General features: G+C 36.9%; 1 protein-coding gene across 13 annotated transcripts in view; it reads left to right on the forward strand.

The window, feature by feature from the left end:
* Nucleotides 1-26,584, forward strand: part of PPFIA2 (PTPRF interacting protein alpha 2) — a 505,851-nt gene that overhangs the window by 355,184 nt on the left and 124,083 nt on the right. For all 13 annotated transcript variants that reach the window (XM_066368469.1, XM_066368476.1, XM_066368471.1 and 10 more), the window contains one exon: nt 13,392-13,502. In XM_066368469.1, coding sequence (XP_066224566.1) covers nt 13,392-13,502 — 111 coding nt within the window. The remainder of the gene's footprint in view (nt 1-13,391; nt 13,503-26,584) is intronic.

Below are 26,584 nucleotides of genomic sequence, written 5' to 3' on the forward strand. Positions count from 1 at the left end.
TGTGCATATACTCATTATACCTGCACCATAATCAACGTACTAAACATATCCGTCACCCCCAAAAATGTCCTTGTTTCTTGTGTTGGTTTGTTTTTCTTTTTGTTCTTTGTCTTTATTTTTGTGGTAAGAATACTTTGTATAATATTTATCCTCAACACATTTTACAGTGCACAAACCCATATTGTTAACTATAGGCACTAAGTTTTATAGCAGATCTCTAGAACTCATTACTCTTGCATAACTGTACCTTCATATCCACTGAGCAATAACTCTGCACCTCCCCCTGTACCTCAAACCCCTGAAGGCACCAAATCTCTTGTCTGAGCTCAGAATCTAAGCTGGTGGGGCATGATGAGTGCTCAGATAAGAGAGTTTCATTTTAATGTGACATTTTTTAAAAATTACAATATTTATTGATGGAAATATAACATGTTTGAATTATTAAAGTGGAATTTTCATTCTAAAACATGCAAAAATTCCTAACAGCCGATGAACTACACGTGAACAAACAGATGACAGAGACATAATTAGTAATATATAGATTTACCTTTATTAATTTAATAATCAGTATTGGCTTGAAGCATTTTAATACTTCTCACTGTACATAAACTCATTAAAATATAGACTCATTCATGTCTTCACATATTTAATAAAAAATAAACTTATTATTGAGATTTTTGAAGACAGGGACCCATTCGCAGAGCTACTCAGAACTGATCGTTTCTGGACCCACTGGACTATTTAGTTTGCTGAGACTCTCTTCTTGGCATAACTTGGACTTATTATTGTTTTTTTTTGTTTCTTTTGTTTTGTTTTTTTGGAGGGGGCGTGATAATTACTGCAGTGAGTCATTCTGCCCTTATCTGAAGGCCAAGTCAAATTAGAGGGTTAGGTGCCTAGTGGGAGTGATTGTGGGGAGCATCGTGAAAGAGCCTCTATTCCGTGCCAAGATGTCATTTATAATAATTAATGCCTTTAATTCTACTTTGTTCACTGTGAGACATGTTGAAAGATAAACAGAAGTATATTAAAATTTTTAAGAGTTTATTTGAACAAAAATGGAAGTTGCCCTAACCACCACTCCGTGATAGGAGCAGGGAAAGGCTTTTACAGGTTGTCCCCACTATCCGAAAGTAGAGCATTGCCATGAAACCTTTCCTAAGCCAAAATGACGTAAAGCAGCGTATTCTCCACTTTATGACAGTTTGCTTTATGCCACTTGCATTTTAGGAAAGGGAAGGACCTACATTAGTACCTGCTTCCACTAACTGAAAGAAATGTGAAGAAGATTCTCACTTTTATGAAAAAGGCCACTGCCATTTTTAATGTAGGTCTTTTGTAAAAGCAGAATGTCCTAATGCAAATTTTTGGAAAGGAAGTGGATACCTGTATAGACAAAGTTCAGAAGCAAATAAAGCTAATTATGTGCCTATAGCTTAAAGCTTAGCTGGCTGTTTATGATCGGTGGCTCTTAGCATTTTGATGTTGTAACCTTGAAGCATTTGTGCACTTAGATTTTGGTTTGCGTCTGTAGGTTGCCCTGACATTAGAGCCAGCCATCTGAGTCTAATGGCTTCCTTATTTATTTAATATTTTAGTTTTCATTTTAATTCTTATTTTTTAAATATGATTCTGCTGTGTTATTCAGGGAGGCAAAAAGTTTTGAGCAATGACATCTTGAGAGATGGAGATTGTAATGTATCTTTTTCATGAAATTCAAAGCTTTCAATTAAATTACTGCCAACTTTCTCAGCCCTCAACACTGAATTTCTTGTGGTTTTACACTCGATGTTACACTTTTCAGTGTCATCGTTTTACATCAACAAACATTCTCCCCCCTTGTTTATTTATTGACTCATTTATATTTTAAATTGAGGCTTGTTATCTTTTTTTTTTCTTCTTTTCCAAGAGAGAGGAGGGGGATAGACAGACACCCGCTTGCACCCCAACTGGGATGCACCAAGAAACTCCTGTCTGGGGCCATTGCTCTACCCATTTGGTGTCTATACTTGCAACTAAGCTATTTTAAGCACCTGAGGTGGAGGCTCCACAGAGCCATCCTCAGTGCCTGGGACTGATGTGCTCAAATCAATAGAGCCATGGCTGTGGTAGAAGAAAGGGAGAGAAAGAAAGAGAGAGAGAAGGGGAGAGGAAGCAGATGGTCACTTCTACTGTGTGCCCTAACCTGGAATTGAATCCAGGTCATCCACACACCAGGCCAATGCTCTAACATGGAGTCAACTGGCCAGGGCTGAAGCTTGTTTCTTGAAGTGATAAATATAATTTTTTCAGAATGCATTTTCCTATTACTGATACTTTTGGAAAACTCTTTGAGACATATTTTTGCTTTTGTTCTCTGGACTAATTCTTGTGCTTCACCACATTAACATTGTCAGCCATTTCTATTACTATTCTTCCACTTCAGGCTACTCTTATCTGCTAATCTACTGCAAAAACAGTCTTATGCCTTAACAGTGTCCACTTAAGTGTTCTGTACAATTTAAGTTGTTCGGTATATTCTGTAGCTGTTTATATACCTCTATTGAAAATGCCAACATTTGATTTATTATCATTTTAAATATTTAGGAACTATTTGAATAGGAGAAATAAATTAATAATCATGTATAAAAAATGTAATGACTGAATACCAATTGTATAAACAAAATAGAGTTTGGTAGACAGTTGTAATTTTTATTAGAATTTTATATCAATCACTATGCTTAAAAATATAGTTATTGTTCAGATTACTATTGTTGAATAATATAATGTTAACAATGTATATAACAAAATCTCCTATAAAAACAAATGTACTTAAAAAACATTTAAAATTGTATTGCTATTGCTATTGTCCTAAACTTAAAAATAAAAATGACAGTCTTGCATGCCAGTAAACATTTTAAGAGTATTCTTTTAAAATCTTTAATATGCCTGACCTGTGGTGGCTCAGTGGATAAAGTGTCGACCTGGAAATGCTGAGGTCACCGGTTTGAAACCCTGGGCTTGCCTAGTCAAGGCACATATGGGAGTTGATGCTTCTAGCTCCTCCCCCTTTCTCTCTCTCTGTCTCTCCTCTCTCTCTCTCTCTCTGTCTCTCCCTCTCCGTTCTAAAAAAATGAATAAATAAATTTTAAAAAATCTTTAATATAATTTTTAAGGAATTATTTTCACCCTTAAAAATTAAGCAAGTGTAGAGTCCATGGTAAAACAAGGTATTTTTATGTTTTGGGGTATAAGCAAAATCGGTTCAGTTGCAAAATTTGGAATTAGCCATTCATGTACTGTCCATAAACTATATTTTTCATCACAACCACCTCAGGGTCACCAGAAACTTTCTGGTATGTACATTTAAATCTTAACACCCAGTCAGTTCATCTAATGGAAATTTGAAAGGCTGGCCAGCCAAAAGGTTGAGGTTTAAAATAAAGCAATGTAGTATGTTCTTATTCATCCAATAAATATTTGTTTGCTGATAGAGATAGTGTAGTGGCAAATATTATTTTTTTTTTAAAAAGCACCAAGTTGCCCACCACCAAGCTATGTGCTCATTCATTGGGATAAGTGGGTTTATTCATTAAACCATTCATTAAGTAACTGTTTTTTGAATTGACCAGGAGACAGATTCTCATAATGCAAAGCTCTAATTCTCATCTCAAAACGATTTGGTCATTCATTGGATCAGTTCAGTTTCACAAGTTTTCAGTCTTTCCATTCTCACTGAAAAATACTGCAAGCGAAGGTTACATGCGAGCTGATCAACCTACCTTAGCCTACATGAAGTTGCTTTACACTGGTTTTAATATACTTTGGTGATGCTTATAATTCCTATGTCCAAAAGCTAGAACTGGAAAGTGAAATATTATTGGCTTGGGGTCAGTGGTGGGATTCAAATAATTTAACAACTAATTCTCTGCCCTAATCATCATTTTAAGTATTAATAAAACGATATGCCAAAAGGTAGTTTATTATTTAATGCACTGAATACTTAAATAAAAACAATAAAAAGGGTACACAAAACTAGATTGTGTTATAGAAGGAGTTTTAAAATATTAATGAAAAAATATTAAATAATACCTGACAAAAACAATAAAACTGTTATTTAAGATATTTCCATATTACTTCTTGATTGGCATCCTCACTTGCAATTTTTTTTTTTCACTTTTATCCGTACATCATTGGCTGTGTGATTTATCCTTAGCCATCATTTCACTGTGGGAGTTGGTTCCCATTCCGTTAGAGGTAGGCCAATTAGACTAATAGTCATTGTGTTTGATAATGTTAGAAACAGGCGACTGAAGTAAATAACGTGAGGGAATTAAAATGTAGTATTTCATCAAAGGTATAATGAGTTTTATGAAATAAATAAATATAAGCATAGTTCCATCAAATTTTTTTTCACCTATGGATAGAATGAACATTACTAAGGGTACTTAGAATACACTGTTGTGCAGACGTATGTTAAAAAAGAGTAAGGAATGTAAATTTGTGATTCCCACGTTGGGCGGCTGCCCAAGCACCTACTTTAGAAAGAACCCTGATTACAAATGCCATTTTAACAACCCGTGTGCCAAACTCAACAAAATATTAGATATTAGTTCTGCCAAACCAGTGCGAACTGGCTGAATCCCACCACTGCTTGGAGTCTTTAATTCTGTTTGAATGAGTATCTCAAATTTTATAGTTTCCCAATTAATAGAAAGCAGCACAAATCCAAAGTACAGTGGCTGGAGAATTACTTAAGTGGAAATTGTAAAGCCCTTGTCTTCTACTAGTTTTTTTTTTTCTCTCTTCCATGTTGCAATCTCACTGTAATCTAAGCAGAGAATTCAGCTGAATTAAAATAAATCTGTGTGTAGAAACAAATTATGTGTTGGTGTAATGAGACACTATCAGTCTCACTCTTGAAATTGTAAATTGAGGTTGGGGTAAAAAGAGATGAAAAAAAATCTTTGTTAATTTGATGGAGCAATGTCTGGAAGTTGTGTAGGTAAAGGCAAATATGAATTTGAAGACCTCAAAATGAATATCTTTGGAGAATTAAAAAGAGGGCTAGACATGATTTATCTTAAACAATAGTTGCAAAATTGTCAAGGTACATTGCAATGCCTGTACCACATAAGAGTTATAAATAAAAATGGTAAATAATGTAAATAAACAGCATGATTTTATTCCTAGGAATAATTGAAGACATCTTCTTTGTTTAAATTGTTTTGCCAAATCAGGGCTAGTAAATTCCCTATTATCAGATCACAAAACTGTAGTCCTGACCTAGATAAATATTTGGAATACGTATCCTTGAATTACTTTATTAATTTTTAAAATTACGTTGTAGTGAAATGCTTAAAAACATCAGTTTTGAAAGTATTAGAGCTGGTTTGGAAATCTGTCTCAGTAGTTACTTTTTCTTATGACTTCAAAGGTATTACTTATTTTCTCTATGCTAGTTTCCTCATTTGTAAAATGAAAATAACAGTACCCAACTCACAAGGTTAATGGGAGGACTAAATGAGATAATGTGTGTACACCACTTTGCACATGTGTGGCACACCACAGATGTTCAACATATGGCAGCTATTATTATTAATAGGTATTAATTATAAATCTATTTTCTAAACTCTTGTCTCTTATTTGTCTTTTTTTCTTAACTTCATTCAATGTCCCATGCATTAATATTTTCAAAAATTAGAAGAAGAGGAAAAAAACACAAGTAAAAAGTAAATTAATTTATATTGCTTTTCTTTTCCTATTTTAAGAATCATGTTAGCAGAAATTAATTCTTAGATGCCCTTAGAATTTCATTTTCCCCTCTATTGTTAATGTACTCTAAATCTAAAGCGAATAAGCATGGCATATAGTTCATTGCACCTGAACTACATTATCTAGGGTGCAATATATTAGTAAATATTTTGCAGAATTTTTACGGCACAATGGAATTGCCTACTACTTTTTTGTTTACATTAGATTTCTTGCTGACCTTCACTAAGCTGCTCCTCCATGATCCTACAAGGCTATGTTCTTTTTTCTTTATTTCCCCGGTGAACTCTTACATGTTCAGGGCTCCTTTTTAACCTTGAGTCCTGTAATATGAATTCTGGGAAATACTTCAAGTTTATATAGACTTCTTTGTGGATAGCTAACTTTCTTCCCCGTGTATAAATTTTTGAGTACTTTTTCATCCAATTTCTTTACAGGTCTTTTTCATTCAGATAGTCTGCTGTCATTCAACAACTTTATAAAATTTCTATAGTGCCTCCTATTTGTCAGACAGTATCTTAAGAATTGGGAATAAATCTTGCTTCTTTATTCTTTTTTTTTTTAATCAAGGGAGACGGGGGAGGTGGAGAGACAGACTCCCACATACGCCCCAGCTGGGATCCACCTGGCAACCATGTCTGGGGCCGCTGCTCCATTGCTCAGCAACCAAGGTATTCTAGCACCTGAGGGGAGGCCATGGAGCCATCCTCAGCACCCAGGACCAACTTGCTCATTCGAGCCATGGTTGCAGTAGGGGAAGAGAGAGACAGAGAGAGAGAGAAAGAAGGGAGAAGAGGAGGGTGGAGAAGCAGATGGTCGCTTCTCCTGTGAGTCCTGACAGGGAATCAAACCCAGGACTTCTACACACCAGGACTACACTCTATCGCTGAGACCACCAGCAAAGGCCTAAATTTTGTTTCTTTATCTGCATTTTTCCCAGTAGTGTCTAATACTTAGAACAGTGATTAATGATATTAAATGTAATGGATCAATACATTTTAAACTCTTGAAAACTCCCCAAGTTTGGGGATATAAAAATATTGAATAATCTCTTATTTTTCTCCAAAATCATATTTCTCTTAAGAATCTCAAGTTTCTGTATATTTCCTGACATCTAAGGCACCAATTTTCACTGACATTTTATTTTTCTTTTGAAGAGGACATTTCACATCATTTGAAGAACTCAATGAAACATTTTCATGAATCTCAAGTTCCATTTTCAGTAAATATTTAAATCTTTGTCCCTCTGCCTGGAAAGTTCTTCTCTTAGATACCACATTGCTTTCTTCGGCCCATGTTCAGGTCTATACTCAGAAAGCACCTAATTACTAATTAAACTGCACCTCATGGCACCTCTCCCCTGCATTCACTTACATTTTACAATATCACCATTTACATATGCATGCTACTTATTTTTGTATATTTATAGTTTCTTTCTCCCAATAGTACTAAAGTTTTATTATGGAAAGAATTTCTTTTTTCCCCTCAATTTGTATTTCCCTAATGCCTAGGCTCAATGAATACTTGTAGAATGAATGGATAACTCCAGGCTGGCAGGGAGAATAGCTGTTCAATGACATGAGGATAGAAGAGGGTCTGTTGAAAGAAATGGTAGGACTGACCAGGCAGTGGTGCAGTGGATAAAGTGTGGGACTGGGACAAAGAGGACCCAGGTTTGAAACCCTGAGGTCACCGGCTTGAGCACGGGCTCATCCAGCTTGAGCGAAGGCTCATTAGTTTAAGCCCGGGGTCGCTGCTTGAGCGTGGGATCATAGACATGACCTCATGGTCACTGGCTTGAGCCCAATGTCGCTGGCTTGAGCTAGGGGTCACTCTCTCTGCTGTAAGCCCCAGTCAGGGCACATGTGAGAACACCATCAATGAAGAATTGATACTTCTCATCTCTCTCCCTTCCTATCTGTCCCTTTCTCTGACTCTCTGTCTCTGTCAGAGAGAGAGAGAGAGAGAGAGACAGAGAGAGACAGAGAGAGATGGTAGGATCCCAGAAGGAGTTTGATAGAAAAAAGGATTAAGAGCTGGGGAATTTTCCAGACTGAAAGACCACCAGAAGTCCATTGTATGGGGTCAGAGTTTGTCAAGGAAAACACCAAAAAGATAGGAGTATGCAGAGCTCAGAGCTTTACTTGAACTACTTTATTTTAGTTACCCGTCATTCTTCCATCTTCCTCCAGACACTTTTTTGTGTAGAAATGATAAATAACCAACAGTACCATGGACACAAAGAGCTGTGCTCTTCTATTTACCTGAAAATTTTCTCCCATTTCATCTCTGGTAAATTCTTAGTCGTTCTCCAAAATCTCCACTTAGCGATTGCATGGGCTATGTTGCCTTCCTTACACATTTCCTGCAATATTTGCAAAGACACTTTTAGTTGCAAGTGACAGAAAACTAATTCAAACTAACTGAGCACAAAAGGGAATTTTTTGGCTTATCTTACTGAAATGCCGAAGGTAGAGATGAATACAGTCAATATTATTGTAATAACTATGGCTGGTGCCAATTAGGTACTGGAAATATTGGGGAAACACTTTGTACAATATAAGATTGACTAATGACAATGTTCTATGTATGTCTGAATCTAATACAAAAGTATATTGAATGTAAACTGTAATTTAAAAATAAAGTTTTTAAAAATTTGGAGAAAACATAGATGATAAAGAAATGGCAAAAGAAGTAGAGTGGTACCTTGAGATACAAATTTAGTTAGATCTGTAACCGAGCTTGTAAGTCAGTCAACTCAATATATCAAACTGCCAATACTGGACCCATGCACCAATGCGCCAACTAGTGGCAGCTTCCCGAATCACAACTCATATCTCGGAATTTCACTTGGATCTCAAACAAAAATATGGACTGAGCTGCAGCTCGTATCTTAAAAATTCTTATGTTGGTCTGTTCGTATTTCAAGGTACCACTGTACTTTAAAAAATGATTAGAATCAAGAAAAGCATTCCTTAGGGCTTCACCTCATCCCCCTGCTTTCTCCATAAGGAAGAAAGCACCCTGAACATATCTTATCATAGTAGTTCATCCCCTATACCTCTCCCAGAAATCTCTCAAGGAATGTGCTAATTGCCCTAGCTTGGATCATGTGTCCAGCTATTCCCCCAGCTTTGACCCCTTGATGAATAGTCCCTCTCAAATTAAAGTAGGAAAAGGAAATTCAGAAACTCCCAATGCACATATAAGATGTTGTTACCAAAAGGAATATGAAGGGATGGTGGGCATTTAGAAACAAATGTCAACAAGCACTTGACAAGTCATAGTTGATCAGTTAAAATGATTGTGCAAATTTTTTCTTGGCTAGTTTCATAGGCCTTTAGTGGATTGAAAATGTATGCACAACTTACCTAGATATGAATCTTTCCAAGGAAGGGTTTAACCTTAATGAAGCAAAGAGGATTCCAGGCTGGAAGGTTAGCAGTCCTAGGAAAGGGAATGCTTCCTCCCTTTCCTTACCCGCCATGACTTCCTCCAACTTCAGAGAGCCCAAATGCTAAGCCATGTGAGACAATGTGACAAAATAGAAAGTGTAAGGATAAGGAGTTGATTTTTATTTGATTCCTACTTAGTTCTCATTCAACTCTCTTCTTGTTTAATCACTTGTAAAATGTGGATCAGAACACCTAATTCTCAGTGTAAAATAGTTTATAGCACAGTGCTTGGCACATGGAGAATTTCCAGTACTTCACTGCAGGTATGTAACAAAAATGTAACAAACAGACACTACCCAGAAGTGATTCCTCCTACCTGCCATGCCAGCCTATTTGTGGTCCTTTATGCTATTTAGCAGTGAGGAATCCAGTCTTACCTCGGCATTCTGAGCAAGTCACTGGGTCCTCCTTTGACAGTATCCTCTCCCAGTGGAAGCTCAGGAAATGTTTGCAGGGAATCAGTTACTTTTCCTTCTGCTTGTTTTTATAAGCTGGTTCTCAAGCCATCATCTGTGTTTATTGCTCAAGCCATCTGGGAGAATTGGCTACACAGGCCTGTGCCTCCTTCAGCACCAGGGATTGCTGCGTGACCTTCTCCACCCCTTTAACACACTGAAGACAGGGCCCAACCCCCAAAGGTGCATTCCTGGGAGAGAAGTTCTCACTTTCCCTGGTGTGAAAGGAAGAATCAGACTTATTAACACCTACAATTAAATCATATGCTGAAGCTTGGCTTTCATAACTACTCAGGATAATTTGTTAGTGGGCTAAAGTAGAACAGATTAAAATAATATTAGAGTGACAGAATATAGAATGTTGTACATATGTCCATTCCCCTGTTTTAAAAATCTAATTTGGGGGCTTTATATGTTAAAAAGTAAAGTTTGCATGTAATGGATAAACATTGTTTTCATGTATCTACTTTATAAAAACTTGATGTTTATAATTTTTAATATATTTTTGCATATGATGTTTTTCCATATGACTTTCATATTTTGATTTGTTAATTCATCTTTTCACTGATTCATTCAGTAAACCTTTATACATGGCCTGCTTTATTTCAAGCATAAGACATATTTAACATTTATATGGCTTACTAAATAATTGGAAATTCATCTCTAAGCCTGGAGTTAAATTTCATGTTTTATTTTTTTTCTAAAAAGTCTCTACTTCTGAGTAGATGGAACAATGAAATAATATGCACAGAATTTTAAAATGTATTGTTTCCTTTGTCTCAATATATCTGTTAAATTATTAATGTTATATTAGTGGAAGTCCAGCCGATAATTTAACTCTTTAAAAACTCATAATAAATTCATAATAAAATTTTGTTATGTATTGATTGTATAATATTATTTTAGGTCAAAGACAAATTTTAGGAATGTAATATAAAAATGGTAGCTGCAGGAACTATTTCATTTTTGTTTTTCTTTTGGTTTAATCCATTTCTAAACTGATATGAAAGAAAGCCTGAAGGAGTTCTCAAGCATTTTAAATCTTTATCTTTTGTTATATAGGAATGAATTAGGTTTACACTCTTTGTGTTTCCATATCTATTTGTTATTTTATTTAACACATTTTTATTGAATACCATGCACATAATAATAAGATGTGCTGCTTCATATAAAAATGTTTTCAATAAGGTATTTCTTTGAAAATTATTTTCCCCATGAGATATTATTAGTATCTCTGCTAGCTAAATAAACAAGTAAAGTAAGTACATAAGGAATAAAATTTTATATTTTCATGAGCGAAACACACAAAAATAAACAAGGATATGTTGTAATATGTGTTTGACAGCAAAGCATGCTTTCTCTGAGGAGTGGGAATTCAGCTGAGGTTTGAAAGCTGGCATTATGTCCTCTGTGCCCGAGCTGGAATGTTTTAGGCAGGAAGATCAAGTTTCTCAGTTCTGGGTAAGAAAGAGTCTGGTATGTTTAGAAAACAGAAAGGAGATCATTGTGGCCAAAGGGATTATGTAGGACTTTATAGTCTTACAAAGTTTTAGTGTATACTACATAAGTTGGAAAGACACTGATGTTCTTTAGAAAGCCAAGAAATGACACAATAGAAGTTTGAAAGAGGATACTGGCTGCTTTGTGGATAATAGATTATAGATGGGCAAGAATGGAAATGGGAGTATGGGGACTAGTTATTTGGTGATTGCAGTACTGTAAGAAAGAACATTTACATCATTGTTCTTCATTATGTAGTGATGTGCCTGCCCTTACAAAACAACGTGCCATATGTTTAAACACTGGAGCTCATATGCAGGATCACTCGATCTGGACATGGAAGCAGTGGCAGGCAGCGGGACAAACACTCAACTAATTGATGTCTTTTTTTTTATTTGATGACTTTGGTTGTATAACATGTCTCATAATTTCAAATTACAAGTTTTATGTGATTATTTTTTATTGTGTATTAAATATACTACTATGGATATTGACTTTCCCTAGAACTAATACTCTCTCAGTATCTTAGTTGATAATACAATTCACCCTTGAACAACTCAGGGAATAAGGGTGTCAACCCCTGCGCTGTCAAAAATCAGCATATAACTTTTTTTTTATAAATAAATTTTTATTTTAATGGGGTAACATCAATAAATTAGGGTACATATATTCAAAGAAAACATTTCCAGGTTATCTTGTCATTTAGTTCTGTTGCATACCCATCACCCAAAGAGAGATCGTCCTCCGTCACCCTCTATCCAGTTTTCTTTGTACCCCTCCCCCTCCCCCTCCCCCTCTCCTTCCTTCCTTCCCCATACTTTTGACTCTCCCAAAACTTAACTACTAATAGCCTACTTTTGACCAGAAGCCTTACTAATAACATACACAGTTGATAAACACATATTTTTTTATGTTATATGTAGACTACATTCTATTCTTACTATAAACTAGAGAAAAGAAAATGTTAAGAAAATCATGTCCTGGCTGGTTTGCTCAGTGGTATAGCATCAGCCCAGTGTGTGGTGTCTTTGGTTCAATTCCTGGTCAGGGCACACAGAAAAGCACCCATCTGCTTCTCCACCCCTCTCCCTCATGCGTCTCTCTCTCTCTCTCTCTCTCTCTCTCTCTCTCCTCCTCCTCCTCCTCCTTCTCCTCCTCCTCTCCTGCAGCCATGACTCAATTGGAACGAGTTGGCACCTGGCGCTGAGGATGGCTCCATGACCTCCACCTCAGGCACTAAAAAAATGACTCTACAAGAGCATCGCTCCCAAGTGGGCTTGCCAGGTGGATCCTGGTTGGGGCGCATGTGGGAATCTGTCTGGGCCTCCCTTATTTTTACTAAAAAAAAGAAGGAAGGAAGGAAGGAAGGAAGGAAGGAAGGAAGGAAGGAAGGGAAATCATAAGAAAGAGAAAATACATTTATAGTATTTATTGAAAAATCTATATATAAATGGACCTATATAGTTCAAATTTGTTTTGTTCAGATTCAACCATATATTTTAAAACACCATTAAAAAAGCTTTAATATTATTTTTCACTTGAATATTACCAAGATCAGTTAAACTACAACTATCTAAGAATATTTCTAGTTGAAACTATCAAGTCTATAAATTGAGCTGAATATTTACAGGAAATAATTGCGTTTGGAGAAATCTTTTAAAATTAACAACTATATTTAGACAAACTATGCTAAGACAATGGCCATTAAAATAATGACAATGAGACCAATTTAATTCTAAGCACTCATGATACTGCTACAATTATTTAAATCCAGTTTATGTGTTTGCTAGTTTTTAAATTGCAGATACACTATTTTTTAGGGTAAATGTGCTAATAATTAGCCTTCAGCATTTGGATCTTTTTTCTTTATGTTTCTTTTATACTTTAAAAATACAAACTAAACAAACTTTGTCACATTTTATAAATTAATTTTGAAGGTAATATCTGATTTAATAATACATGGATCATGCTATGATTTAGATACATTTCCAACCTGATATATATATTATCCAACTAGAAAATTTTAAAGTAAATTTAACATTTCTGTAAATATTATAAATATTATTCTAAACGCTAACCTAATTTTTAAAATATTTTTGAAATAATGATTAAAATTTAATGTTTATTTTCTGACTGTTCATTAACTCTTAACCACATTCAAGTAAATTCAACTTTTTTATACTTTATGCTCTACTTTAGATTTTAAAAGCATAATGCTTTTATTTTACAGATTGTTGCCTTGCGTGAACAAAATGTACAAAGAAAAATGGCATCAAGTGAGGGATCCACGGAGTCAGAACATCTTGAAGGGATGGAACCTGGCCAGAAAGTTCATGAAAAGGTATGAAGCACATGACATGCTCTGACCTGGAAATGTCTACCTGCTATATCATTGGATAGGAATGTAAAAGATGAAACCCACATAATAAAAATTATTATATTAATATTTTGATTTATCAAAAGTTCATGATGATTTCTTTTCATTTATTGCTCTCAATTTTGTTCTCTTAAAAATATGTGCATTTATACACATATATATTTGCATTTCTCATTACTTACTGTTAACTTTATTTGCTTAAAAATAATTCAATTATATATCTAATTGAACATATATATCATTGAATAAATATATACATGTATAGTTATAGATGTATCAATAATATAAATCCAGGACTTCTTAAAGTATCAGAACAATATTCTTTATTTATAAGTGGTATTATGTACAGTTGTTGAATAATCTGTGACTGAACACATCAAAAACTTTTGATAATCTCTTGTTTGATTTAATATATTCTGTTTGTTTGGGAAGGTCTTGGTAGTACTCCTACTAATGATAAATTACATAAAAGACTATCTATAGTCATGATACTTTTACTATTTTTTGGGAAGAAAGTGATTCTTTCAGGTGGTGCTTAGACCCCGGCCAAAGAAACCAGCAGTCTGTGCTGACCCTTTGTTCCCAGCACAGGAGGAAGGAGGTTAGTTCTGGTAGGTCTGGAATCAGATAGAAATTACATAGTCATGCACACGTCTTGTGCATAAGGCTCAGACAATCTCCAGGATATTTGCCTCTAACCAGTTTTATCTTTGGGTGATTGAACTCTTTAATCATCAAGATCTCATGAATCGAGTTAAAACAAATGCAGGGGGCTTCTTATGTTTCTAAATTCAGGTTAAAAAGCAAAGGAAGCCAAAGGAAACCAGCCAATGTCTGAGACCACCATCAATTCTGGTGGCTCAGAGCAAATAGATATTTATTTAAGATTTTATTATTTTAAATAATTTCATTTTAAATAATTTCTTATCTGTGTATTTTATAGAAATCTTAAACTAAGTATGATATTAAAAATAAACTATAATCTGATAGCTCAATTTTATGAGCTATATTTCATTTCTGAGTAAATATTATTTCTTTTTCCTTCAGATAAATAAACTGACATTAATTCAGTAAATAAACCACTAAGCTCTTTATAGTAAGGCATTTGCATTAAAACTCAGTTTAGGAAAATAACATGTAATTTTCTATTACTGTTTTATTTTTATTTTATGAATATTATATTTACTATATTTCTTTTACATTTATTTTATTTCATATTATTTTTATTTCATTTCATTTCATTTTATTACTCTATTTTAAGTATGTCATCAGTAATAGAGTGCTATACCTTTCCTCAGAGAATAGTAGTAGACTCACACTCTTTTGGGTATGAAAATGGACTTCATAGTCATCTGGGTTTTTGTAGAGCCAGTAGCCGTGGCCATCATCACAGCCCCCTGGCCTATGCAGGTCGCCTTGGATTCAGACAGTCGGTAAAGAAACAACAGAACAAAAAACTGGTGGGCCATCATCTTTAATCCTAGCTTGCACCCGGCGGGGCTCCAAAACCCACTCATTCAGTGCTCACAAAGCTACTGACTTATCTGAGTTTCCTAGAATCAAAGATTTCTAGCTCACCAGACTTATTCACCTCTGTTCCCCATCTCCTTCCTTCTCTCTGCACAAATTCTGCACGAACTGGCTTCTCACTCAACACTCCGCCATCTTGGCTGCTTCTCCTGGCCTCCTCCATGTGGCCTCTCTCTGCTCTCCTCTCTGCTCTTTCCTCTAATGTTAATCTCAAGAACCAAGAGAGCAAGCTCCGGTTCTGCCCTCATTTTATAGTGTAGAAATCAAAACCTTTTAAGACAATATAAAAAATAGGGAAGTCTCTAATACAAAGTCACTTATCTGAGTCATGATGGGATTGTACCACCCCACATCAAAAAGGGTGGGAAAGGCTTATTTCTAAAACCAAGCCCCAGGCTACAAAGATTCTGCCTGCCCACAGCCCACCCCCAACACACATTAATATCACCTGGGCGATGGCTTTCACGTGGGCAGTGCCATCTTTAACAAAGTGAACATAATATATTTTATCTGCCCAACACTTTTTTTCTTAGAAGTCTACAAAATATTGTTTCTATAACAGTGCTGTATTTATGCTCATTCAGACTAGAAATGAAGAAATACCCCTTTCAAAGGCATAGAAAAACTTTTCTCTAAAAACTGTTTAATGCTAAAGAATTCTTCTAGTACTTGGGAAGGAGGTGTATTCATGCAACTATTTTTACTTTTTTCAACTATTGTTTCTTTAAGATATAAATCTTAGATATATCTAAGTATTCTACAATATTAGAATTCATGTCAGATTAATTTTCAGAAACTGGTTACAGAACTAGGATAAGGATTTATGTATAATTGATATTCATGTTTTTTGGATTCCACAGATAGAGATGTACATATGGAATAGTCTGAGTATTTGCTGACCTAGAGTACTTGTTTTTTTTGTTGTTGTTTTTTAATTAATTTATTTATTTTTTGTATTTTTCTGAAGCTGGAAACGGGGAGAGACAGTCAGACAGACTCCCGCATGCGCCCAACCGGGATCCACCCGGCACGCCCACCAGGGGCGACGCTCTGCCCACCAGGGGGCGATGCTCTGCCCCTCCGGGGCGTCACTCCGCTGCGACCAGAGCCACTCTAGCGCCTGGGGCAGAGGCCAAGGAGCCATCCCCAAGGAGCCATCCCCAGCGCCCGGGCCATCTTTGCTCCATTGGAGCCTTTGCTGCGGGAGGGGAAGAGAGAGACAGAGAGGAAGGAGGGGGGGGTGGAGAAGCAAATGGGCGCTTCTCCTATGTGCCCTGGCCGGGAATCGAACCTGGGTCCCCCGCACGCCAGGGCGATGCTCTACCTCTGAGCCAACCGGCCAGGGCCTAGAGTACTTGTTTTTAACTTTATTTGTCTTCTAGTTCTTGGTGAAGGTATTTCAGGCAGTGTAGAAGGAAAGTTCTGTGACATTGCTATCTCATTCATTCTTTGTTAGAGACGTAGCTAAAGATTTTAAACATTGTTATTATTAATACTCCTTTTCTAAAAAATTTCCAGAATTACAAGAAGGCTGGTTTCCAAATGCTTTGGAATAACTATATACTAATATCGTTTAATATATTATATCCCTATTCTCCAAGTGAACCAAAATGTGTCATATATATATATATATTTAAATTTAAAAGTAAGTTAACTGTGCTTCAGCTCATATTACCCCTGAGATGATTCATAGAAGTACTCCAAAAGATTTATTTATATCACAATACTCTGCCTGACATTTTGATAACTTTATTATGATATAATTGACATATAACATTGCCTAAATTTAAGATGTACAATGTAGTGATTTGGTGTGTGGATAAATTATAAAATGATTACTATAATAAGATCAGCTAACACTTTCACCACTTCACATAGCTATCTTTTGTTTGGAGGGGATGAGGATATTTAAGATCTACTCTCTTAACAATTTTCAAGTATACAATACATTATTGTTAATTATAATCACAATGCTGTACATTAAATCCCCAGAACTTGAATTCATCTTCTAACTGCTAACATTTCTTGGTAAATATATGAACTAACATCTTAATAATTACTCTATCATCTCTATGTAAATATTCCTCAATTATACAATGTAATTATAAAGTTTGTTTTCAAAATTACCTCCTGTAATATGATAAAGTATACCAATACCATTAAATAACAGGTACCATAGGATTGCAATTTTAATACTAACACTTAATTTTATTGAGAACTGCTTAAAAGGTATATTCAAACAAAGAAAAAGAGTATATTTGGGGAAGTGTGTATGGAATGAAAGTTACCAGTGTAGGGTGACTGTCATAATAGTGTGTAAATTGCAAAGTGGTTGTTGCGGATAAACACCAAACTATAGTTAGGTACATGGAACTGTCAGAAAGTGACCTATAAATCATAGTTGCATGGATTACCCCTTGTTTAGGGCAGTCAAGTTACTTAAATTACATAGTCTGGGTGGGTTATTAGCCAACAGGAGATATTTTATGTCTGTGGCTTGAGAACTCACTGACAAAATAGTTGATAAAAATAGTCTCATAAAAGCTCACTCTGAAGCAGGCCCTCTTACTCACAGAAAAGTTGTGTAGTTTTAGCATTTTCTAAACAAAAAGTGAAAAAAAAATTGAAGCTGAACTAAAACAAGTTTAAATATTTGTGCTTGCCACAAATTTAATGAGTGTTCTAGTAAAGCATAAATATTCCTAGGATAATAAAAATTTTCAGAACACAGAATGTTATCTCATTAAGAGTTTAAAACTGAGCTTGATTATTTCTGTTGCTTTCTACAAGACAGTTAACTTGTGAATTATTTTTTTCAATAAACATGCTACTCTTGTAAGGGAGATAATAGGGTTCCTGATTCATATATCCTGCAGTTCTGATTTTTTCCCGCTGTGAATGTTGACTATACAATGTGGATAAGTAGAATATCACTCAGAGGTAGAGACACAGAAGACACAGTCCCTGTAAATAGATTCTCTAGGAAACAAGCCCACATTAATACTGCAAAAAAATGATAAAGTGGAGTCAAGATGATGCAAGAATTTAAAGAAGAGATAATTACTTCTGACTGGGGGGTATCAGAGAGATAGTGTGGAAAGGTGATTTGTTTGAAGTCAGTGGACCTATTTCTGCTAATTTCTCTGAGTGCGTGACCCTAGGCTTCAAGCTCCCTGAGCGTTAGTACACTTGCCTAACTTACAGCTTTGTTGCAACAAGAAGAAATGCTGACTATGAATGACAAAGATTTTGGCACATTGACTACAAGCATTAAAGAGGGTGGTTAGAATATTTCTTAATATGAGCCATCATCTTCATTAATTTTTTTAGTAAATATTTAGTGATAACATTATTAAAGGTGCTAGAAAATAGGTCCTATTCCAGGTTAAATCAGAATAATGAGTAAGATGAAGACACTGGCAATAAACCAATACATATAAATAGGTAAAGAGGGCCAAAGGTAAAAAAAAAAGCCTGCCCAGGCGGTGGCGCAGTGGATAGAGCGTCAGACTGGGATGTGGAGGACCCAGGTTCGAGACCTTGAGCTCACCAGCTTGAGCGTGGGCTCATCTGGTTTGAGCAAAGCTCACCAGCTTGAGCCCAAGGTCGCTGGCTCAAGTAAGGGGTCACTTGGTCTGCTGTAGCCCCTCAGTCAAGACACATAGGAGAAAGCAATCAACGAACAACTAAGATGCCACAAGGAAAAATTGATGCTTCTCATCTTTCTCCCTTCCTGTCTGTCTGTCCCTATCTATCCCTCTCTCTGACTCTCTCTCTCTCTCTCTCTCTCTCTCTCTGTCAAAAAAAAAAGGTAAAAAAAAATCTTGTTTGAAAAAGAGTGATGTGATCAAGAGGTAGGTGCAAGAGGGTTGGGGAGGATGTTAGTCATGGCAAGGAAGGGCTTTCTTTAGGAGGTGGGGTTTGACCTGGGATCTGAAAGACTGTAAGGAGTCAACCATATGGAAAAGCTTAGAGTTTCTGCAACAAAAGAAACACAACATGTACCAAGGAACACCAAGGATAGGAAAGACCTTCTTTGGCACATTCCCTGGAAGCAAAAATGACAAGATAACTGAAGCCTAGTGGTCAGGGGAGAGCAGCAGGGGACAGGACAGAACAGGGAGAGGGGCCAGCTGTTTAAGTTCTCGCAGGCTGTGGGAAGGAGTCTGATTTTGTCTTCAGAGTAATGGGAAGACATAGTAGTGTTTTAAATATGGAAGCATCTTGATTAGATACTTTTTAAGCAATCCTTTACATTACAATGATATGTAGACCTGTCATTTTCTTCACATATCAGACTTCTGAAGTAAGTAGAGATGTTTCCTTTCTTAATTTTATAGATAATGAAATTGAGAATTTGGAAGATTAAATGACTTATTGACATAAACAGGATCAGAACCCTGGTCTTCTCACCTACAGACAAGACTGTGCTCTCATATTCCTTTATGCCAAGATGGTTTCTCTAGGTGCTTTAGTGACTTTAAAAATTTTGTTATAAGCCCTGGCTGGTTTGTTTAGTAGATAGAACGTCAGTCTGGTGTGTGGATGTCCTGGGCTTGATCCATGGTCAGGGCATACATGGGAAGTGACCATCTGCTTCTCTTCCCCTCTGTCTCCTGCTTCTCGCTCTTTTTCCCTCTCACAGCCAGTGGCTTGATTGGACTGAGCAGCAGCCCCAGGCACTGAGGATAGCTTGGTTTGTCCAAGCATCAGCTTCAGGCACTGAGGGTAGCTCATTTGATTTGAACATCGGCCCCAGATGGCGGTTGCCAGGTGGATCCTGATTGGGGTACATAGGGGAATCTGTCTCACTATCTCTCTTCTCACTTAAAAAAAATTCATTATTACCCATTTCAATTTTTACTAATCTTTCTCCATCTTTTACAATTGTAATATATATTTGTTTCCTAGAGAGTTCACTATTTTATTACACTCAAGAGTATGCTTTTTAAGAAAATTCTTCAATTTTTTCCACAATTCTCCCAGTTAATTTTTTACTCTGAGCTGATTCTCCAAGTCAGTGGCATTCAAACTTTTTGACCTTGATGTATGTGGCTCTCACACCTGGGCAAGAGGGGCCCTTGCTCTGGACTGACAAGTTCTGGATTCTTGTTTTAGTCCTGTGTGCTTCCCTCTATGAGGTGGGGAGTTTATGAGACCAAAAGAAATTACACCACCATCCTTTTTTACCATGTGCCAGGTACCTGGAAGCTGAGACCTTCCAACCAAACAGGCCGAAGCTGATCTCCAGGGCTTTGCTTTCATAGGCTTATATAATAAATAATTTATATATTATTATGTTAACTATACATTTAAATATTTGACTTATAATGACCACATTTCTATTGAAAAATACTTACAAACATCATTTATCACAGATACCATTTTTTAAAAACTTTGCTAAGTTCTAGCATAAAGCCATCATCCATAAGGATGTCTCCGGTGTATTAAGTGCATTTTGCCCGTTTTTATATGCCTTCCTCACTATATATCAAGTACTGCCAACAACGGTTCCCCCAAACATTCAGTCTTTGTCAATAATAGCTGTTTTATGCATTTCTCCTCAGTATCAGAGATAGTTGTCACTTGGAGTTATTTACATGTGAATAGCACTAACAATGCTTTGTTTTGTGTATTGATCCCATATATTAAGATCTAATTTCTAATAATAACAATAAAATCTATACTTCTCTTTTATTCTTCAACTGAATTTTCAAGGAATATAACCAAACAGAAAGATGGAATTTATAAATTTTCCATGTTAGGATTGGTACAGCTCCCAGGAAGTAACAGATCCAAGTACCGCCCTAGATTCACACAGATGAAGGGTCCTGGAGGTCTGTGGGTAGGAAGGGGCCCAGAAGGGACAAGGTTAGGCTGTTTCATGGTTCACCTTTATGTACATGAAGGAATCCCATATCACTTTTATAGTATCTGAGCTAAAGAGGAAACGTGACTAAAAGTTACCCATCTTCTTTGTGAAATGACAAAATTAATTAATAAGAACCTTTTAATGTTGTATGGAAATACATTAAGTTCAAAACAAATCTCTCTGAATGCAGAAATGGGTTTTATGCTTTATAATGACTGTGCTAGATGTGGAAGTGTCTAATTGACGCTTCTGTCTCTAATAACAGACTCTGTATCAGTTACATTATTAGCCCATATTTCAGGGAAGCAAAATAAACACATCTTTGCTGATGTAGGATGTCTTCAGAATTTAAAATACTGATTCACATGAGTTTAACATACAAGTTTAAGAGGAAGTTTGTTCATTTATCTCTATCTTATTGGCATAATTTGAGCATCATTTTATTCCAAGGAGTCTGTTCCCTTACAGGGATAGAGAGAAGAGCATGTCCTTCCCCGCCCTCTGTATCATTCTGTCTAACCAATCTAGGAGATGGTCTAAGTGTCTGTCATTCAGCTGTCCCACAAATGACCTCATTCCATTTTTCACATTGGTTGAGGTTATCCATCTCGACATTTCTCCTGAAGCACTAGCTCCTCGGGAATTTATTTTATAGAACTTGCTCCTCAAAACAGAGAATTCCCAGGACAAGACTATTAGGAAATATTTTTTTTAATATTTATTTATTTATTCATTTTAGAAAGGAGAGAGAGAGAGGAGAGAGACAGAGAGAGAAAGGGGGGAGGAGCAGGAAGCATCAACTCCCATATGTGCCTTGACCAGGCAAGCCCAGGGTTTCGAACCGGCAACCTCAGCATTTCCAGGTCGACGCTTTATCCACTGTGCCACCACAGGTCAGGCTATTAGGAAATATTTTGCTATACAATTTTGAACTGACATTTTTTTTTAGTACTTATTAGATTTTTTATTTTTAAATATTGTCAAGTCCCAAGGGGGAAGGCAGTATGCACTGTTTTCTAAATATGTATTTAGGGGAATTTCACTTGCCAGGATGAGTATTATGCAGAATAGTCCTTAACACTGACTGGGTTTTTTGCTTGTTTTTGTTGTTGTTGTTGTTGTTTTTCAAGATAAGCAAACCATTCTTCAAACCTATCTGGAAACCTCATTTAACAAAGAGGCTACAGCCTGACCAGGTGGTGGCTCAGTGAGTAGAGCATCGGACTGGAACATGAAAGACCCAGGTTCGAAATGCAGATTGCTGGCTTGAGTGCGGGCTCACCAGCTTGAGCGTGGGGTTGGTGGCTTGAGTGTGGGATCATAGACATGACCCCATGGTAGCTGGCTTGACGCCCAAGGTTGCTGGCTTGAGCAAGGGGTCACTTGCTCTGCTGTAGCCCCCCCCCCCCCCCCCCCCCCCGTCAAGGCACATATGAGAAAGCAATCACTGAACAGCTAAAGAGTTGCAACAAAAAAACTGATGTTTCTCGGCCCTGGCTGGTTGGCTCAGTGGTAGAGCATCAGCCTGGTGTGCAGGAGTCCCGGGTTCGATTTCCAGCCAGGGCACACAGGAGAAGCGCCCATCTGCTTCTCCACCCCTCCCCCTCTCCTTCCTCTCTGTCTCTCTCTTCCCCTCCCGTAGCCAAGGCTCCACTGGAGCAAAGTTTGCCTGGGCGCTGAGGATGGCTCTGTGGCCTCTGCCTCAGGCGCTAGAATGGCTCTCATTGCGGCAGAGCAACGCCCCAAGATGGGCAGAGCATCGCCCCCTGGTGGACATGCCGGGTGGATCCCGGTCAGGAGCATACGGGAGTCTGTCTGACTACCTCCCTGTTTCCAGCTTCGGAAAAATACACAAAAACAAAAAAAACAACAACAAAAAAAACCTGATGTTTCTCATCTCTCTCCTTCCTCTCTGCTGTCTCCCCCTGGTCAAGGCACATATGAGAAAGCAACCACTGAACAATTAAAGAGCCACAACAAAGAATTGATGCTTCTTATCTCTCCATTTCTGCCTGTCTATCCCTATCTCTCCCTCTCTCTGACTCTCTCTCTCAGTCTCTGTCACAAAAAGAGAGAGAGAGAGAGACTACACACCAATAAGAATAAGATAAATAGCTGGTAGAAAATCTCTACAGTTTTCCAAAATGCTTTTATGTCAATTGTTTTCTTTGATTTCTATAATAACCCTGTGCGGGTTGTAGAGCAAAGATTACTGGCTTAAAGTCATTTAGCTCATGAATGTCAGGGACTGAGATAAGTAGTATAAGAAGTTATACAAATATTGAAAGGAAATATGAATGCAAAAAAAAAAAGCAGCATATAAACTACCTGATTTCATGGTTTTAAAAATATTAGAGTATTTACTTTAAGAAAAGTCTTAAATAAGCCCATGTGTCTAAGAGAATTCAATAATTTATTAGACTTGTCATGAGTCTTAAAAAAATTTTTTAAGGAAACTTTGAACAAAGCACACTATGTTACACCTGTGTGGATGTCTTCATCAGTCATCTAGTAAAGTATATTTCTCCAGTAATTCTTATTGTGTTTTTCTTTGCCATTATTTTTTGTTTCTTACTCTATCTATAACATATAAAATTGTTCCAACTTGAAAAAATTCTCTCTTGACTCTACTCTATATTCTATTATTCCCCTTTATATCAAAGTTCATCAAAAGGTAATATACTCACTTTCTCCAATCACTTTCCTTTGCATATTTTTCTAACAAACCTATTCCAGTTAGGACTTTGCCACACTGTTCTACAAAAATCACTCATGTCGCCATCATCACTACACATACCATCTTTCTCCATTTATAAGACACATCTTTTTTCGAAAATTTTGGAGTTTAAAAACTGGGTGCGTCTTATAGAGTGGTTGTTGATATTTTTACTTGCATTTCCCGCTGTTTTGTGGTTGCTTTTACACTCATTGTTGAAGACAGTGATTCATCATCAGACACAGTTAAGGACAAGCTAATCGGTGGGAGTTTGGGCAATGATGAAGAGTTGTATGAATTTTATGATGAATAAAACTTTAGTTCAATAACTTTCTGTAATACATTTTTTTTCAAATTTCGGACCCCAAAATTAAGGTGTGTCTTATACATGGGGAATACGATATATTTTCAAATACTACAAGTAATCTTCAGCCCCGTTGTAGTTGATATCTGAGCAGTATTTGACATAGCTCATCATTCTTTCCTCTTCGGTTCATTTTTCTTCCCACTCACACACTGCAGTCAACCATACTCCCTTTTGTTTCTCTCTTACTTCACTGGTGGCTCCATCTTAGTCCCCTTTCTTGGTCATACTTTACTGCCTGACTTCTTAAAATTGAAGTGACCCAAGGCTCAGTCCTTTTTATCGTCTCTCAGTGATGTCTGTCTCACAGCTTTAAATATTATTCATAAGATAACGACTTACAAGACTATACCTTCAGTACAGAACCTACAACCAAATGCTTATATCCAGCTGTCTATTGAATATCTCCACTTGTATATTTAAAGGACATTGTGCACTTCAAAGGTAAAAACTTGGTTATATCTTTTTTTATAATCTCAGAGAATAAAATTCTTGCATTTCCAGTTGCTCAAGCTGAAGAATTTGGAGTCATCCTCAAGATTTCCCTCTCTCTCATCCTTAAGTCCTTGCTCTCTCTCACACCCCACATCAAACTATTGTACATAGAAATTCTATTTGTTCCATCTTAAAAATATATCTGAAATCTGAATACCTCTCATTAATTCCGTTAATCACTCTGGTCTGAAAAACTATTAAGTCTCATGTGGATTATTGTTTTTTTGTTTGTTTGTTTGTTTGTTTGTTTCATGTGGATTATTGTAACCACCTCCTACCCATACATACCCTCTGCATCTCCCATGGGTCCTCTACCGCCTGTTTTCAACATAGCATGAATCAATGATGTTTTAAAACCTGAACCTAAACATGCCAATCATCTATTCGCAACTCTGCAAAATGTTTTCCATTTAAAAAGGCTCTACATGATTTGGCTTTTCTTCTGACTACATCTCTACCTCCACCCCAACCACACTAGGCTCCTGTTGACTTTTGACTTGCTCTTCCCTCTGCCTAGATATCTGCAGATATCTTCTTCCAGATATCTGCAAAGCTGTTACCCTCATCTCCATGAAGCCTTTGTTCAAATGTCATATAGACATAATTTATTTATTTATAAATAGGTGATTTATTGTCTGTCATACCAAGTAAAGAATAAGCTCAGGAGTGTTAGGATCTTTGTTTTATTCCTGCTGAAGCTCAGATGCATAGAACAGCTCCTGGCACATGGTGAGCTGTACCATTATTTTTTGTTCTGTTTTGATTTTGTGTTATTTGTTTTTCTCATTTTTTTTTTTTCATTTTTCTGAAGCTGGAAACAGGGAGAGACAGTCAGACAGACTCCCGCATGCGCCCGACCGGGATCCACCCGGCACACCCACCAGGAGCGACGCTCTGCCCACCAGGGGGCGATGCTCTGCCCATCCTGGGCGTCGCCATGTTGCGACCAGAGCCACTCTAGCGCCTGGGGCAGAGGCCAAGGAGCGATACCCAGCGCCCGGGCCATCCTTGCTCCAATGGAGCCTCGGCTGCGGGAGGGGAAGAGAGAGACAGAGAGGAAAGCGCGGCGGAGGGGTGGAGAAGCAAATGGGCGCCTCTCCCGTGTGCCCTGGCCGGGAATCGAACCCGGGTCCTCCGCACGCTAGGCCGACGCTCTACCGCTGAGCCAACCAGCCAGGGCCTGTTTTTCTCATTTTTTAAACTAATTTTTGAGCAACATTGGTTAATAAGATTGTACAGGTTTCAAGTGTATATTTCTGTGATACATAATCTACATATTGCGTTGTGTGCCCACAACCCACAGTCAGATCATCTTCCGTTAACATAGATTTGACCCCTTTACACTTTACTACTCCACCAACCCCCTTTTCTCTGGTAACCACCATACTTTTGTCTGTGTTGATTTTTTTTTTGTTTTTCTTGTTTGTTCATTTGTTGTTTTCAGTTTTATATTCTACATGAATAAAATCATACGGTTTTAAACATTTTCTGTCTGACATTTTTCTTAGCATGATATTCTCAAGGTCCATCCATTTTGTTTCCAATGGCAGTATTTATCTTTTCTATGTTTGAGTAGTAGTTCGTTGTATGTATGTACTACATATTTGTTATCCAATCATCTATCAAAAAACACTTCAGTTTTTTTTCCATGTCTTGGCCACAATACTACAATGAACATAGGGGTGCAAACGGCCAACAGATATATAAAAAGATGCTCAACTTCACTAGTTAGTAAGGAAATGCAAATTAAAACCAAAATGAGACACCATCTCACACCTGCTAGGATGGTTATTATCAACAAGACAAGTAATAACAAATTTTGGAGAGGTAGGGTATATTCCTACCCTCATTTACTACTGGTAGGAATATAAACTTGTATAACCACAATGGAGAACAGTTTGAAGATTCCCCCCAAAAAAATAAGAGTAGAGTTACTATATGACCCAGAACCCCTATTCTGGGTATCTACTTGAAAAAAATTGAAAGCATTTATTTGCAAAGATATATGCACCCCTATGTTCACTGCAGCATTATTCATGGTGGCCAAGACATGGTCAACTCTATTAATG

The sequence above is a fragment of the Saccopteryx leptura genome, chromosome 2 (assembly GCF_036850995.1).
Source record: "Saccopteryx leptura isolate mSacLep1 chromosome 2, mSacLep1_pri_phased_curated, whole genome shotgun sequence".
Classification (NCBI taxonomy): Eukaryota; Metazoa; Chordata; class Mammalia; order Chiroptera; family Emballonuridae; genus Saccopteryx; species Saccopteryx leptura.